Consider the following 13380-nt stretch of genomic DNA (forward strand, 5'->3'; position numbering starts at 1 on the left):
TGGGAAGGGATAGTTGTGAGCAATATTTAGAAGGTCGACTCAGCAGGGCTTCGTGACTGGTTAGACACATGGAGATGTGTGTGTGGGGGGGTGGTTAATTTCCCTAGTGTTGACTCCAGGAGAAGCGGTGAAGTACAGAAGGGATGAATATTACTGCAAGGATTTGGCTCTGGTATGGATTAGAATTTAGGAAGATACAGGCAATGCCAACTTTTTAATGTAGATACGTTAATATGACTTGTGAAATTTGGAGAACAAATAATAGTTCAATTTTCATTTTATTTATTTATTTTAAAATATTTTATTTATTTATTATAGAGAGAGAGTGCACAAGCAGGAGGAGAGGGAGAGGGAAAATCAGACTCCCCCTGAGCAGGAGCCCCATGCGGGGGTTCAACCCCAGGACCCTGGGATCATGACCTGAGGCAAAGGCTGACACTTAACTGAGACATCCAGGCCCCTGTCTATTTTCATTTTAAAAAGAAAGTACAACAAATCTCCCTGACATGTAGAAAATTTCTTGTCATGTTAAGCTAGTGATAGTGTCATTTTTTTGAAGATAAGTGATTTCTTTACCATAGAATTTTATAGAGAATGAATGGAAAACATTAATTTTTGTATAATAGGGAAATCAAGAACATTAACTATGAAGTTATAAAGCTAAAAATCTTTCATTTTGATCTGGTAATTCAATCACACAGTTAATAACTGGATGACAAAATCAGTTAAAATTAATTACTTCAGTTTCCATATGCTCAAAAAAATAAATACTTCACAGGAATCTGCTGTCTATTGAGAGCAGCACGTATTGAGTAACTTTTTAATACCTCATTTTTAGTGACTGAAAAATGATCAAAAGTCAGACACTTAACCAACTGAGCCACCCAGGCGCCCTGATCAAATTTTATTCTTAACAGATTCACAGACAATTAACTAGCAAGAATTAATAGTTAACGTTTCTTTCAGGCCTAAATCTATGGGGCATGTATTTGGTTGTGTAGGAGACTCACCCTACTCTAGTAATTCATCGATTTCCCGTGTTTGTAATGCAGAAACAATCCCTTTTATAAGGGCCGTAAAGATGTAGCAAAAATCTGATTATTCATTGGTCTCCTCACATCAGCTAATGGCACCTCATTTACCTTGGAGGAGGAGCTGGGCTTTGCAGCACAGAGAACATCCTGGTAGCAGCCACAACATCTGTCCCCAGAAGCTGGCCCACCCCAGTCCTTCCCAGGCTGTGTAGGCTAAGAGTTTAGTACCTTACAGAAACCCATCTCCCTTACATCCTGCTCGAAGAGAGGACATTATCTTACTCAAAACCTGGAAGACTAAAATATTGAACTTGTAAGAGTCATTGTTGTGAGGGCTACAATTCGAGTTATCATTCAAAGAGCATCTAAATAAAAATATTACAGTAAGTAGCATAGAATAACATTTTAAAAGTAACAGGACTGAGGTATTAATTTTACCTGGTATGTTAATAACTAGACAAATATTTGGAATTTTCAGCATTTTGTAGGTTAGACATAGGTGACATTTATACTAATTACATGTGCAAATATGAGGTATAATGATTATATTTAGTTACAGCATAACACTTTAGAAAGAATGGAAGTCATACAATTAGGTATCATTTTCCACATAATTCAGAGAAAGCCCTGAGGAGTACTGAAGTCACTTGAGAAGGAATCCGTCCTTCAGTGGGTCGTCATCTTCCACTATAAAACTTGCTGTACCTGTGTAATGGGCTTGTCCAGACACTTCCACTATAACAGCTTTAAAATCCCCACATTTTGCTTCCTGAGAAAAGAGGAAAGGAATATAATATCAAAAGACTGCACTTACATTGTGTCTGGCCTAGAGCCATATTCTTGGTTTTTATCATTTTAAAGAAAACCCAATGGTTAATCTTGTAGATAATGGAAGGTTTTTAAGGAGAGTGACATGATCAGATTTGTGTTTTAGATAAGTTTAGCTGTAAAATGAGGACAAATCAGAGAGGAAAGCAATTAGAAACCTAGAAACTTCTTCAGAGGTAACCTTCATTCATTGATGGGCTCTTGAGTCACTAGGGCAGTTTTTAGGGAGGAGGGAGAAGAACAAAACAGAGATACTTTGCAGGTAGAATTGGCAGGCCTGGGGATGATGTATGTGGGAGGTGAGGAGTAGGAATAAGTTCAGTGTGAGCATAGTTCCCGGCTGGGGAGTGAAACAGGGACTCCCATTAATCAAGATAGGGAATGAGATGGGAGGAGCACATTTAGGAAGGAAGGAAGAGCTTTTTGACAAGATGACATGTCTCTGAGACCATCATTTCGAGGTGAGTTTGGTGGACAGCTGGGAATACGAGTGTTAGACTCTGGGAAGAGACACCTAGTAGGCATGGGAGCGGGGAAGGTTCACAAGTCATCACCAGTGTGTGGTTGGGAGCTGAAATCTCAAAAGAGGGTAAAATTGCCCAGTGGCATCAAGATGAGGAAGAGATGAGAAGGAAACTAAGGATGGAATGCTGGGGACCCATAAGTGGAAGGACAGAGAGGAAGCTGGGGCAGAGAGAGAGACCGGGATGGCGCCATTGCCATTGGAGAGCTTGGAACTATCAGGACAGAAAGGGAAGGCATATGATGAGAGTGAAGATGTCCTGTCAAGTATGATTATTAACTATAAAAGAAATAACTCCAAATCTTAACTACAGAGTATCCTTTTTATTTCTTAATTTTTTAAAGATGTATTTATTTGTTAGGGAGAGTGCGCACACATGCAACCATCAACAGGGGAGGGGGCAGAAAGAGAGGGAGAGAAGCAGACTCCCTGATGAGCATGGGGGGGGGGCCTTGATCTCAGAAACCCAAGATTCTGACCTGAGCCAAAACCAAGAGTTGGACACTCAACCAACCAACCCACCCAACTGCCCCTTATTTCTTAATTTTTAAACATGAGAATAACTAAATCTTATGATAAAATACCAATTATTAGATTAGGATACAGTAATTTCATTATCTTTTTATAAATCTGTAATAAAAGCCTCATTGGAAACTTGCTTTGTCCAATAACAATATAGTAGTGTTAACAGTGTAGGGTCTACACAGAGAGGTCCACGTTCAGAGTTTGGGTCCGATATTCACTAACTGTTTGACCTCTGGCAAATTAACTGAACTCTCTAATTCTCCATTTTATCACCTGTTTAAAAAGGATAATAACAGTACTGACTTGCCAAGTTTCTTGTGAGAATTAGGATGGTATGTATATATATATATATTTTTTTTTTATTTTACTTTATTTATTTTAGAGACACACACAGAGGGAGAGTGAGAGAGAGAATCTTAAGCAGGTTCCATGCCCAACTCAGAGTCCAATGTGGGGCTCTATCTCACAACCCTGAGATCACAACCTGAGCTGAAATCAAGAATTGAACACTTAAGTGACTGAGCCACCCAGGTGCCTTGAAAAGTTATGCATAAAGTACTTAGCTTGGAACTTTACAGTGAAGCACCCAATAAATGTTGTAGATTATTTTATCTTCAATCTCAGACTTGAAGATAATTCCAAATTTTTGCATAAAATCACTATATTTAATAAGAATCCCTAACCTAAAAGAAAATTCAATATTCAGAAAAATCAAACTTCAAAAACACCAAATTAGGATATAAAAGTCTGTATTATGATAGATATTTTGTTCTATTAAAGGACTTTTATGAATAGATTCATTTACTAAATGTATCTACTAAATTCTTTCCTAAATTTACTTAGTGTAGATTTCATGTACTACTATTTATTAGTGAATAGAATTTATTTGTTAGCACATTTGAAATTTGATTCTATTACAAAAGCTTTATTTTTCACAACTTTTCGGGATTTTCACATCCTATTATAAAAAATGAAACACTCCTATAGAATAAAAACAAAAAGGACAAAAAAATCCAAACCCTAAGTTAGTGGTTCTCAAACTTTTTGGTTCCAGGACTCCTTAATGCCTTAAGATTTGAGCATCTAGGGGCCCCTGGGTAGCTCAGTTGGTTAAGCATCTGCCTTCTGCTCAGGTCATGATCCCAGGGTCCTGGGATCAAGTTCTCCATCAGGCTCCTTTCTTAGCATGGAGCCTGCTTCTCCCTCTGCCTGCAGCTCCTCTTACTTATGTGCGTTTACTCTCTCTCTCTCTCTCTCTCTCTCTGACAAATAAATAGAATAAAATCAGATTTTCTAAGAGTTTTTGTTTATATAGGTTATATCTATTTTTTTTAAGATTTTATTTATTTACTTGACAGACAGAGATCACAAATAGGCAGAGAGGCAGGCAGAGAGAGAGAGAGAGGGAAGCAGGCTCCCTGCTGAGCAGAGAGCCCGATGTGGGGCTCGATCCCAGGACCCTGGGATCATGACCTGAGCTGAAGGCAGAGGCTTTAACCCACTGAGCCACCCAGGTACCCCAGGTAGGTTATATCTATTAATATTAACTATATTGAGAGAATTAAAGGTATTTGTTCATTAATTCATTAAAAAATAATAAACCCATTGCATGTTATTGCAAACAACATATTTCTGGGAAAATAACTGTATTTGCCAAAACAAAAAAATTTTAGTGGGGAAAATCGCTTGTGTTTTACATTTTTGCAAACCTCCTTAACGTATGGTTTTACAGAAGACAGCTAGATTCTTGTATCTGCTTCTGCATTCATCAGTTGGCTTATCACCTGTGGCGTAGACTCTGCAGAGTCTACCGTACACTCGTGAGACAATAAAAGTGAAAAGCAAATAATGTCTTAATGTTAATGCATACTAAGTTTTGACCTTGTGGGACCCATGGAAAGGAACTTGGTGACCGCCAGGGCTTCCAAGCCACATTTTGAGAACCAATATCCTAGCTGAACAGAAGTTTTTACAGGCCTGCTTTAAAATTCTCTTTTGAGAGCTGGGACCTAATACCCAGCTCGGGCCTCTTCAGTTTCCAAAGAAGCACACTCACACAGAAGCAGCTACAAGAGTCACTCACCCTCACAGCCTTGCCTGTGAATACTGAGCCGGTGGTACTGCTTTTAAAGTCTCTGGTCTGGTTCAGTTCTAGAAGCCCTTTGTGGTACTGTAAGGCAATTCGGGCCGTCACTCCTGAGCCAGTAGGACTTCGGTCAACCTGTTTCAGAGTAAATGAAGGTGAAAGCATTCACAGTGTTCCAGTTCCATGCTGTCTGGCTTTTGTGCCAAATGTTACAGTTTTAATACCTGTTCATCTGCAAACACGCAGATGTTGGTGGTTGGTTCCTCACTATAAGTGTCTTTTCCATCTGTCACTATGGTTCCGTACAGAAAGGAAAGGTCTTCACTCTCAGGATGACTGATTTTAAACTGCAAATGACAAAGAAAATCATCATGTAATATAAATTGTCATGTAGATTACTACAAAATATATATTTTGATTCAAATTTATCTTTGTAAATTATATAGATGGGATCCTCTGAGGCATAAGTTTTCACTCTGTCATTTTTAAAATACTTTTGGGTCAAGGCAGTAAATGATGTCTTTGTCTAGATGAATAAACATAGTTTCACTGGAAGTTAGGATTCTTATGATACCTTGAGTCCTGTCTAAGGAATTTGTCCTGCATATAGCCTCTGCTAAAGGAACAGTCCTATTTTATATACACACATACTCTCCAAACACTCCCACTCTTTGAAGCACTGACCCCAGGATGGTTACTCCACAGACTGGCCACAGCTGCTCAAACAGGACAGGCTAAGACGGTCCTGTGCTTCCTCTCATGAGCTTGAAGGGAATAAGGCAGAAGAACCGGACGGTGAACATCTAGAGCTGAGGTAAATTCCATGGCAGAGACGAGGACTTGGAAGAGGCTGGGAGGAGGCTGTGAGGGTGAGTGACACCCTTAGCTTCTTCTTTGTAAGTGTGTTACTTTGGAAACTGAAGAGGCCTGAGTTGGGTGTTAGGTAAGCCTCTTCACTCAGCTCTCAGAAGAGAATTTTGAGCAAGCCGAAGTTATAAGAATGCAGAAGCTAGTAGGTAAGAGAATGGTTGGAAGGGGAAAAAACAATCTGTAAAGGATGAAGTCAGCTGGTGTTATAAAAAGCAACAGGTACAATCAGAGAGAAGCACGCACTGGATGCTAAGTCCCTTCAGTGGCAAAGCAAGGTCAGGCCCAAGTGCACAGTGCTTCCTGCGCTTCTCGGGAGGTCTAGGTTAACTTTTCCTCAGCTTCTGTGACATCTGTTAGCTCTCAAACTATTATCTCACTCCACGTGCATCCTTACAATTAGTACATTCTGCTACTACTTACCCGTCATTGGGAACAAGTGAATAGATTTGGGTTCTTAAAATCCAGAGTCCATCCAAAGCCAAGTTTAAGAGGTCTCCCTGCTGATCTTTGTTCTCCATCCTCCTCAAGCCCCCATGCCCCACCTGCACCACAGCACCATTACCTCTCACTCTTCACGTCTGCTTCCCCCACCAGACTGAGCTTCTGGAAGGCGGGTTTGTTTTCTCCTGGAGTCTCTAGCATCTAACATAGCATCGTGTGCGACTCACTAAATTCTAGGTAAATGTTAAAAGAAGGACTACACCTAAAACTCATATTATACCATCTGTGAACAAACTGGAATTTAAATAAATACTTTTTAAAAAAGAATAAATGAATAAAGATGAATGTGTACTAACTTCAGTCCCCACGAAAATGGCCTTTCCCTAACTCTGCCTCAGTGGTGTGAATGGTCAGCAGTTCACAAAGTCATTCTGCTGCCTGATTCAGCACCAATAGATAATACTATATATGGTCATCTCATACAAGATTTTCTCCTGTTTTTCTCAGAATGCCTCCTCCCTCAAAGTCCACCCCTTCCCACCTTGGTAAGAAGTTCACGCTTGGTAAGAAGTTCACGCTTTAATGACAAGTCCAAAATTGCTCCTTTTATTAAGAAAACTATGCCTTTTTCTCTTAATCTCATTAAAAATAAAGTGAAGTTATTTCATGCCAAATTTTAGCTCAAACTATTAGCTGTCTGCTTAGTGAACAGAAAATTGATATAAATTCGAACCTCAGAAATTGCTATGATTAACTAATTCTAGCTATTGGTAGTTACAGTTCTAGAGAAATGACAAATTAGAACAGAAATAAAGTATATATTTTCATCTTTTTTTAAAACATTTTATTTTTAATTTTTTTCAAGATTTTATTTATTTATTTGACAGAGAGAGATCACAAGTAGGCAGAGAGGCAGGAAGAGAGTGAGAGGAGGAAGCAGGCTCCCTGCTGGGCAGAGAGCCCGATGCGGGGTTTGATCCCAGGACCCTGGGATCATGACCTGAGCCGAAGGCAGAGGCTTTAACATACTGAGCCACCCAGGCACCCCTATTTTCATCTTGTTTAAATTAAAAATTATGTTAAAGTTGCAAGTATGTTAAATAGGCCTATAGTAATTATTAATACAAGTATATAGACACTCTTTCACAAGTTATTTTTTACTTAGAATAGTGATGAAATTCTTATATGCTAAAACATGCAAATACTGGATATGAGTTTTATTTCCATGTCCCAATTTTAAGTGTAAAATGGCAGACTTGTGCTAGAAATGAAAGAATATTCTAGACATATTTATTATCCAAACTGATTTTATCAGAGTAGTTTTCCCAAACCAAAACAAGACTTACTCAAGTGGTCATTTAGGTAACTTCTTAGCAATATAGGAAAAATTTACTAATTAGGAATTAACGTTCTCTGTGAAATAAGACAAGGTCTGAACAGATTTAATGAAATCTATTTTGTGAGCTCTAATTGACATTCATTATCTGCAAGTCTTGGAGAATGACCACAAAGCATATGCATTTCAAATTAGTGAAATACTATTTGATACATTTTCTGTATGTGTAAATAGCCACAAATTATACTAGTATGTATATAATTAAAGTTAACAAGTTACTTATTGAACATTTATTGTAGGTAGGCACTATTCTAAGTCCTTTGTACCTATTGTCTGACTTCATTCTTATAACGCCCTATGAAGCAGATATTTTGCAATTCCCGTCTCACCACAGGAAGGTTTGGAACTCATTCAAGTTGTGAAAAATTTAAAAGTGGCAACACTGGGACTCCTAGATAGTCTTGCTATAGAGCCCAAGATCCTAACCAATGCCTTATTTTTAGTCCTATTAATGATTTAAATATGTAGATATTTAACTGCATAGATGTGTAATTTATATTCCCTCCATGCCACAGGGGCGAGCACCTTGTGATGAAAGCAGTGTTTGTACTGACCTGAGCTTTGACTGCTTCCATCACTGCACTCGCTGCATCCACAAGGTCCCTTGTCTTTGCAGAACAAATGTCAAGTCCCAACCTTTCAGCGCTAACAAATGCATAAAATGCCCCACCATACGCAATATCTACCGCCATCTTTCCATGACCGGGAACATCCACTAAGAGATCTAAAAAAGATGTGTTTGAAAATAAATTTGTTATAGTATTTTGGCAGTACAATTCAGAGCATTTTTAATATGTGTATTTTGGTGGAGGGGTACTTTTTCTTATCATAGAAAAGAATGAAGTATTTTTAAAATGAGTAAGCATCAATAATAATAGACGTTTAGCTGAGTGATCTATTTTTAACTTAATGATACTCATCTAAGTCTGAGAACATCTAATGCCATGTTTTTCTTAAATCATGTATACTTATTTTGTTAACTACTTTGAGGATCTTTGCTAGAAAACCTTATAAAGGCAGAGAGAGGGGAAATCCTGAGGCATCAACATGTGAAAACAAGGGCAGAAAATATAAGTCCCCTCTCATTCTACTATTAAGAATCGTTTAAAGATTTTACTTATTTGTCAGGGAGAGAGAGAGAGAACACAAGCAAAGGGGGCAGAAGGCAGAGGAAGAAGCAGGCTACCTGCTGAGCAAGAAGCCTGATGGAGGACTCGATTTCAGGGATCATGACCTGAGCTGAAGCCAGACGCTCAACCTACTGAGCCACCCCGGTGTCCCTAATAGGAATAGTTTAATATAGGATTTTGGATCCTATTCACAAATTGGCTTTCTTCAGCTATAATGTCAAAACAAAATGAAAAAAAGATTTTTCTATGTAAGTTATATATACTAATTCATCTATGTATTTTCATCTCATGAAGCAGGCAAATACTCAGAATAAAGCCATTATAGAATCACTGATGTTTGCAGTATTTTTTGTGTTAGGATTGAGAGTATTCTAAGTCCCCAGCTTTCCCAAAGTTTCACCAGAATGTCAGTTGTTTGAAATCCTAAATTTTTATTTCCAAAAGAATGGGGCTGGATAATATTTTGGGATATTCAAACTGTTTTTCTCCTTCTTGCATTTTCCTCTTCCTCCTCCCCAATTCAAGCTGTCTTGGTGATCACTACCTCTGGGAGAGTGTATGGTAGGGGAGAAAGCAGGTTTTATGGAAACCCAAGATCTGGGGGGAAAGATCTTGGGTTTCCATAAAACCCAAGTGTCCAAGTTTCCATAAAACTTCAGTGTCCTGAAGGGTCCCCGTATTTCTCTTGGTCAGTAGAGACATTTCCTCTGGACCGAGGAAAGAGGTGGCAGGTCTGGAGTGCAGAGGACCTATGCTGACTTCTCACAGCACTACGGGGAGGCTACATGGTGTGACAGAGGTAACAAAGAGGAGGGGAGGCAGGGACAGGGGCCACATGGCCAGGGGAAGATGATGCTTCACTGGCTGACTGTGCAGGCTGGTGACCAAAAGGTCCTCTTCTTCAAGACCTTGGCTCTTTTAAGGAAGATTTGCTACACATGTATCAGGAAAGGGGACAGCATGTAGACTGACGAGACTAGGCAAATCAACAAGGCAGGATGGGGTCTCAAATTCAGAAACTCTGAAAAATAAAATACAGCGTGTATGCCTGAGTTTGCACACTGAGTCATACAAAGATACCAGTCAGTACGCTCCCAGTCCCAGGCTAGCCCCCAGAGCCCTTCTAACACATGATGTGTCAAAACAGAGCAAGTTTATAGTCGAAAAAGTAAAATATGCCTGTGGAACTTAAGAGCAGCTATGAATGAAACATGTCTTTATCTTGATGCTCGTGTAACATAAAAATCAGCCTTAACGAAAGGAGAATGAGGAAGTAGATGGAAAAGTGGGGCTGCTGGAAGCTGGAAAGCTAAGTGTGGATTTGGTGTCCTCATGTATAAAATGGAACTGCTAAAGGGATGAAGAGATTTAAAAAAAAATGTGATATATACAATGGAATATTATCCAGCCGTAAAAATGAAGACTGTTCTGTCCTGTGCTACAACATGGACAAACCTTGAGGCTATTATGCTAAGTGAATTAAGGCAGTCATAGAATTAACACTGCAAAATCTCCCATGAATTAGGTGTATAAATTTTTCAAACTCTTAGAAACAGAGCAGAATAATAGTTGCAAGGCACAAGGTTGGGGAGGGGGAACAGGGTGTTACTGCCTGATAGATACAGAGATTTAGTCATGCAGTTGGAGGAAGTTATAGAGACATGCTGTTCCGCATTGTGCTTATAGTTAACAATGCTATACTGCATACCTAAAAATTTGTTAACAGGGTAGATCTCATGTTATATTTGTTTTTTTCAACTACAAAAAAATGAAAGAGCTAAACAGAAAAAAAAAAAAAAAAAAGGAACTATTATTCCCGCCTGAAAGGACTGTTGTGTGAATTCCATGTGATAACGTGTGGGGAGCGCTTGGCACAAATGAGCAATATTGTTAATGTTAATGGTAAGGCCAAAAATTTAATTTCCAAGGGGAATAGGGTTCTTAAGAGGATATTTACACTTGTTAATCACCATATTCTTCTCCCAATTTCATTTACTTAGTTACCCATTCAACAAATATTGACTACCTACTGTTCCAGCACTTGAACACAGTAACACAATGAAGTTTTCATTTTAGCAGTGTGGAATGGAAAACAACTCAGCAATCCTCTGAAGTGGATACTGTTGTCATCTTCATTTTGCAGATGATGACCTTGAAGTGTGGAATCCCTTTTGCAAGGTCATCAAGATGGAGAGGGGATAGAGCAGTAACCTTGAACACTTGTCAGTCCACCCTTTTAGCATTATTCAAAGTAGAGAATTTAGGATCTTTTTTAATCACTCAAAGTGACCATTACTACCTACCAATTATCGTATAGTCACACAGTGTTGCTCTCAGGAACTATGTGCTTACAGATTGGCTGTCCTGCCCCAGCCAGCCCCGAACTATGATGTCATTGGTGACCCTGCTGCCAGCTGTCATCTCCCTTGAAGCTAGAGTGCTTCCAGTCTGCTGCTGGGGTTGCCTAAGGAGAAATTGGGTAGCTAAACTATTTAAACTGCTGAGATTTTTGAGATGCAATCCTAACCAAACTCCTGTCTATCTCAAGTGCCCTCCCTATCCAGATGTGACATCATTTTCTCCTAGAGGTCAAAGTGCCATCAGTTTCCCCAGGGGAATTCTTCATCAACCTGTGTGTTTCAGCTGTCTGAGGTTGCTCTAAGACTGACAAATGCTTGGGCTATTACTGCCTCATTCATAATTAGGCTAATCTAGAGTCCAAATCCTCAAGAAAGATCAAGATCTAATAGCATGCCCCCGATGTTTATAGAAGCATTATCAACAATAGCCAATTGTAAGAAATGTAAGAACCCAAATGTCCATTAACTGATGAATGTATGCAGAAGATGTGGCATGTATATATGTATGTACCTACATGTATTTAATGGAATATTACTCAGCCGTTGAAAGAATGAAATCTTGCTATTTGCAACAATGTGGAGGCTTAGCATAATACACTAGAGTGTATTATGCTAAGCGAAATTAGAGGAAAATACTGTATGATTTCATTCATGTGGAATTTAAGAACGAAACAGATGAACCTAGGGAAAAGGGGAAAAAAAAGGGGGGGGGGAACAAACCATAAGAGACTCTTAATGATAGAGAACAAACTGAGGGTTGCTGGAGGGGAGGTGGGGGGGGATAGACTAAATGGGTGATGGGTATTGAGGCACTTGTTATGATGAGCACTGGGTGTTAAACCTACAGTCCTCCTGTCTCTCGAAATGTATTTTTTAAAAATTTTAAGTACTTTGCATACTCTCAGTAAATCCTCACCAAAAACTCAATGAGATAACAAGTGAAAAAATACAGGCACAGAGAGGTTAGTAATTTGATTAAAGTTGCATAGCTTTAAGGGGTTATCAGGATTTGGACTCAGACAACAGCTGTTTTTGTTCTTCAAGAATAAAATCAGCAACATCTGTATCTTCCTGGTTTATAAACTGCTTAGTTCATTCATTCTTATTTAATTATTTCCCAAAGAAATGGGGAAGGCACTTTCACAGGTGAGGAAAACAAGACAGGGTTTAGTAACTTGTCAGGAGGTAATGTCTAGTAAGTGTCTTCTGAACCAGCCAGTGAACCCTGGCACTTTGGCTGTTCTTTGCTCTTGCCTTGACCCTATCTGACTTACCCAACTGTGCAATCTCTAGGAATGCCTGACAGTGAGGCATAAGGCGCTTAGTAAGGGAGACACGGAATTCTGTACTCCTGAAGGCCCTCAAGACCCAGACGAAATAATCTGCGGCATACACGGAACAAATCTGCAAGGCTAACATGCTGACACACATTTGCATTGAGTTATCTTTTTATTAATGGCAAAGGCTTGTGGGTGGGTTAATTGCACTGCGTGAGTTTCAGGCCAGAGAGACAGTGTAGTTAGTTGCGTCCCAGAGCTGGGAGGATCTCGTCCTTTACCTGTGGCCAGCGCGAAGGCCGGGACGCTGTGGAAGCGCACCCGGCCGCGGCTGCGGCCGCCCTCGCATTCCACGAAGGCGGCCACCAGCCCGCACGGGCAGTGGATGTTGACTCGGGCCTCGCGGACGTCGGCCGGGGGTGCGGGTACCAGCCCGAAGTCGAGGGCGAAGCGGCCCAGCGCCAGCACTGCGTGGCCGCACATGGAGCTGTAGCCTTCGTTGTGCAGGAACAGGACGCCCAGGTGCGCCTCCGGCAACTCGCTAGGCACCAGCACAGCTCCGTACATGTCCCGGTGACCCCGGGGCTCGAACATGAGCCGTCGTCGCAGATGGTCAAGGTGCTGGCGCATGTAGCGCCGCTTGGCCAGCAGAGTGGGGCCAGCCACTTCCGGACACCCAGCCAGCACGATACGCAGGGGCTCGCCGCCCGTGTGCATGTCCACCACCGACAGTGCCGGAATCCCCGGGTCGTGCGGGGGCAGCCGCGGCACCGCCAGCGCCCTCTCCATCGCCGGAGTCCCGGGACGCGACGACTTTTCCGCAGTGCGAACCTGGAGCCCACGGGTCAACCGCCTACTCCGCGGGAGAGCGTTCTCTCCGGGGCGGGGCGTCGGAGCAGAGACCGGAAGG

The 13380-nt window shown here is 40.7% G+C and overlaps 1 protein-coding gene across 1 annotated transcript; it reads right to left on the minus strand.

Moving 5' to 3' along the window:
* Nucleotides 1–458: 458 nt before the first annotated feature.
* On the minus strand, nt 459–13338 carry LOC111158350 (trans-L-3-hydroxyproline dehydratase). Its single transcript, XM_022520331.1, has 5 exons — nt 12752–13338; nt 8258–8427; nt 5221–5343; nt 4994–5131; nt 459–1803 (listed from the first exon to the last, which is right to left on the minus strand). The coding sequence occupies exons 1-5, from the start codon at nt 13257–13259 to the stop codon at nt 1678–1680; spliced, it is 1065 nt and encodes a 354-aa protein (XP_022376039.1). The 5' UTR covers nt 13260–13338; the 3' UTR covers nt 459–1677.
* Between the last annotated feature and the right edge of the window lie 42 nt (nt 13339–13380).

This window comes from Enhydra lutris, unplaced genomic scaffold (genome assembly GCF_002288905.1).
Source record: "Enhydra lutris kenyoni isolate GAN:26980312 unplaced genomic scaffold, ASM228890v2 scaffoldscaffold4, whole genome shotgun sequence".
NCBI lineage: Eukaryota > Metazoa > Chordata > Mammalia > Carnivora > Mustelidae > Enhydra > Enhydra lutris.

Excerpts from the sequence above, each read along its gene's own strand:
- LOC111158350 (XM_022520331.1), bottom strand. The coding sequence starts at position 13,259 with ATGGAGAGGGCGCTGGCGGTGCCGCGGCTGCCCCCGCACGACCCGGGG. Across the intron at positions 5,344-8,257 it reads TGGAAGCAGTCAAAGCTCAG|TTTAAAATCAGTCATCCTGA; the intron begins GTCAGTACAAAC and ends TGTCATTTGCAG. Across the intron at positions 5,132-5,220 it reads GCGTGTTTGCAGATGAACAG|GTTGACCGAAGTCCTACTGG; the intron begins GTATTAAAACTG and ends ACTCTGAAACAG.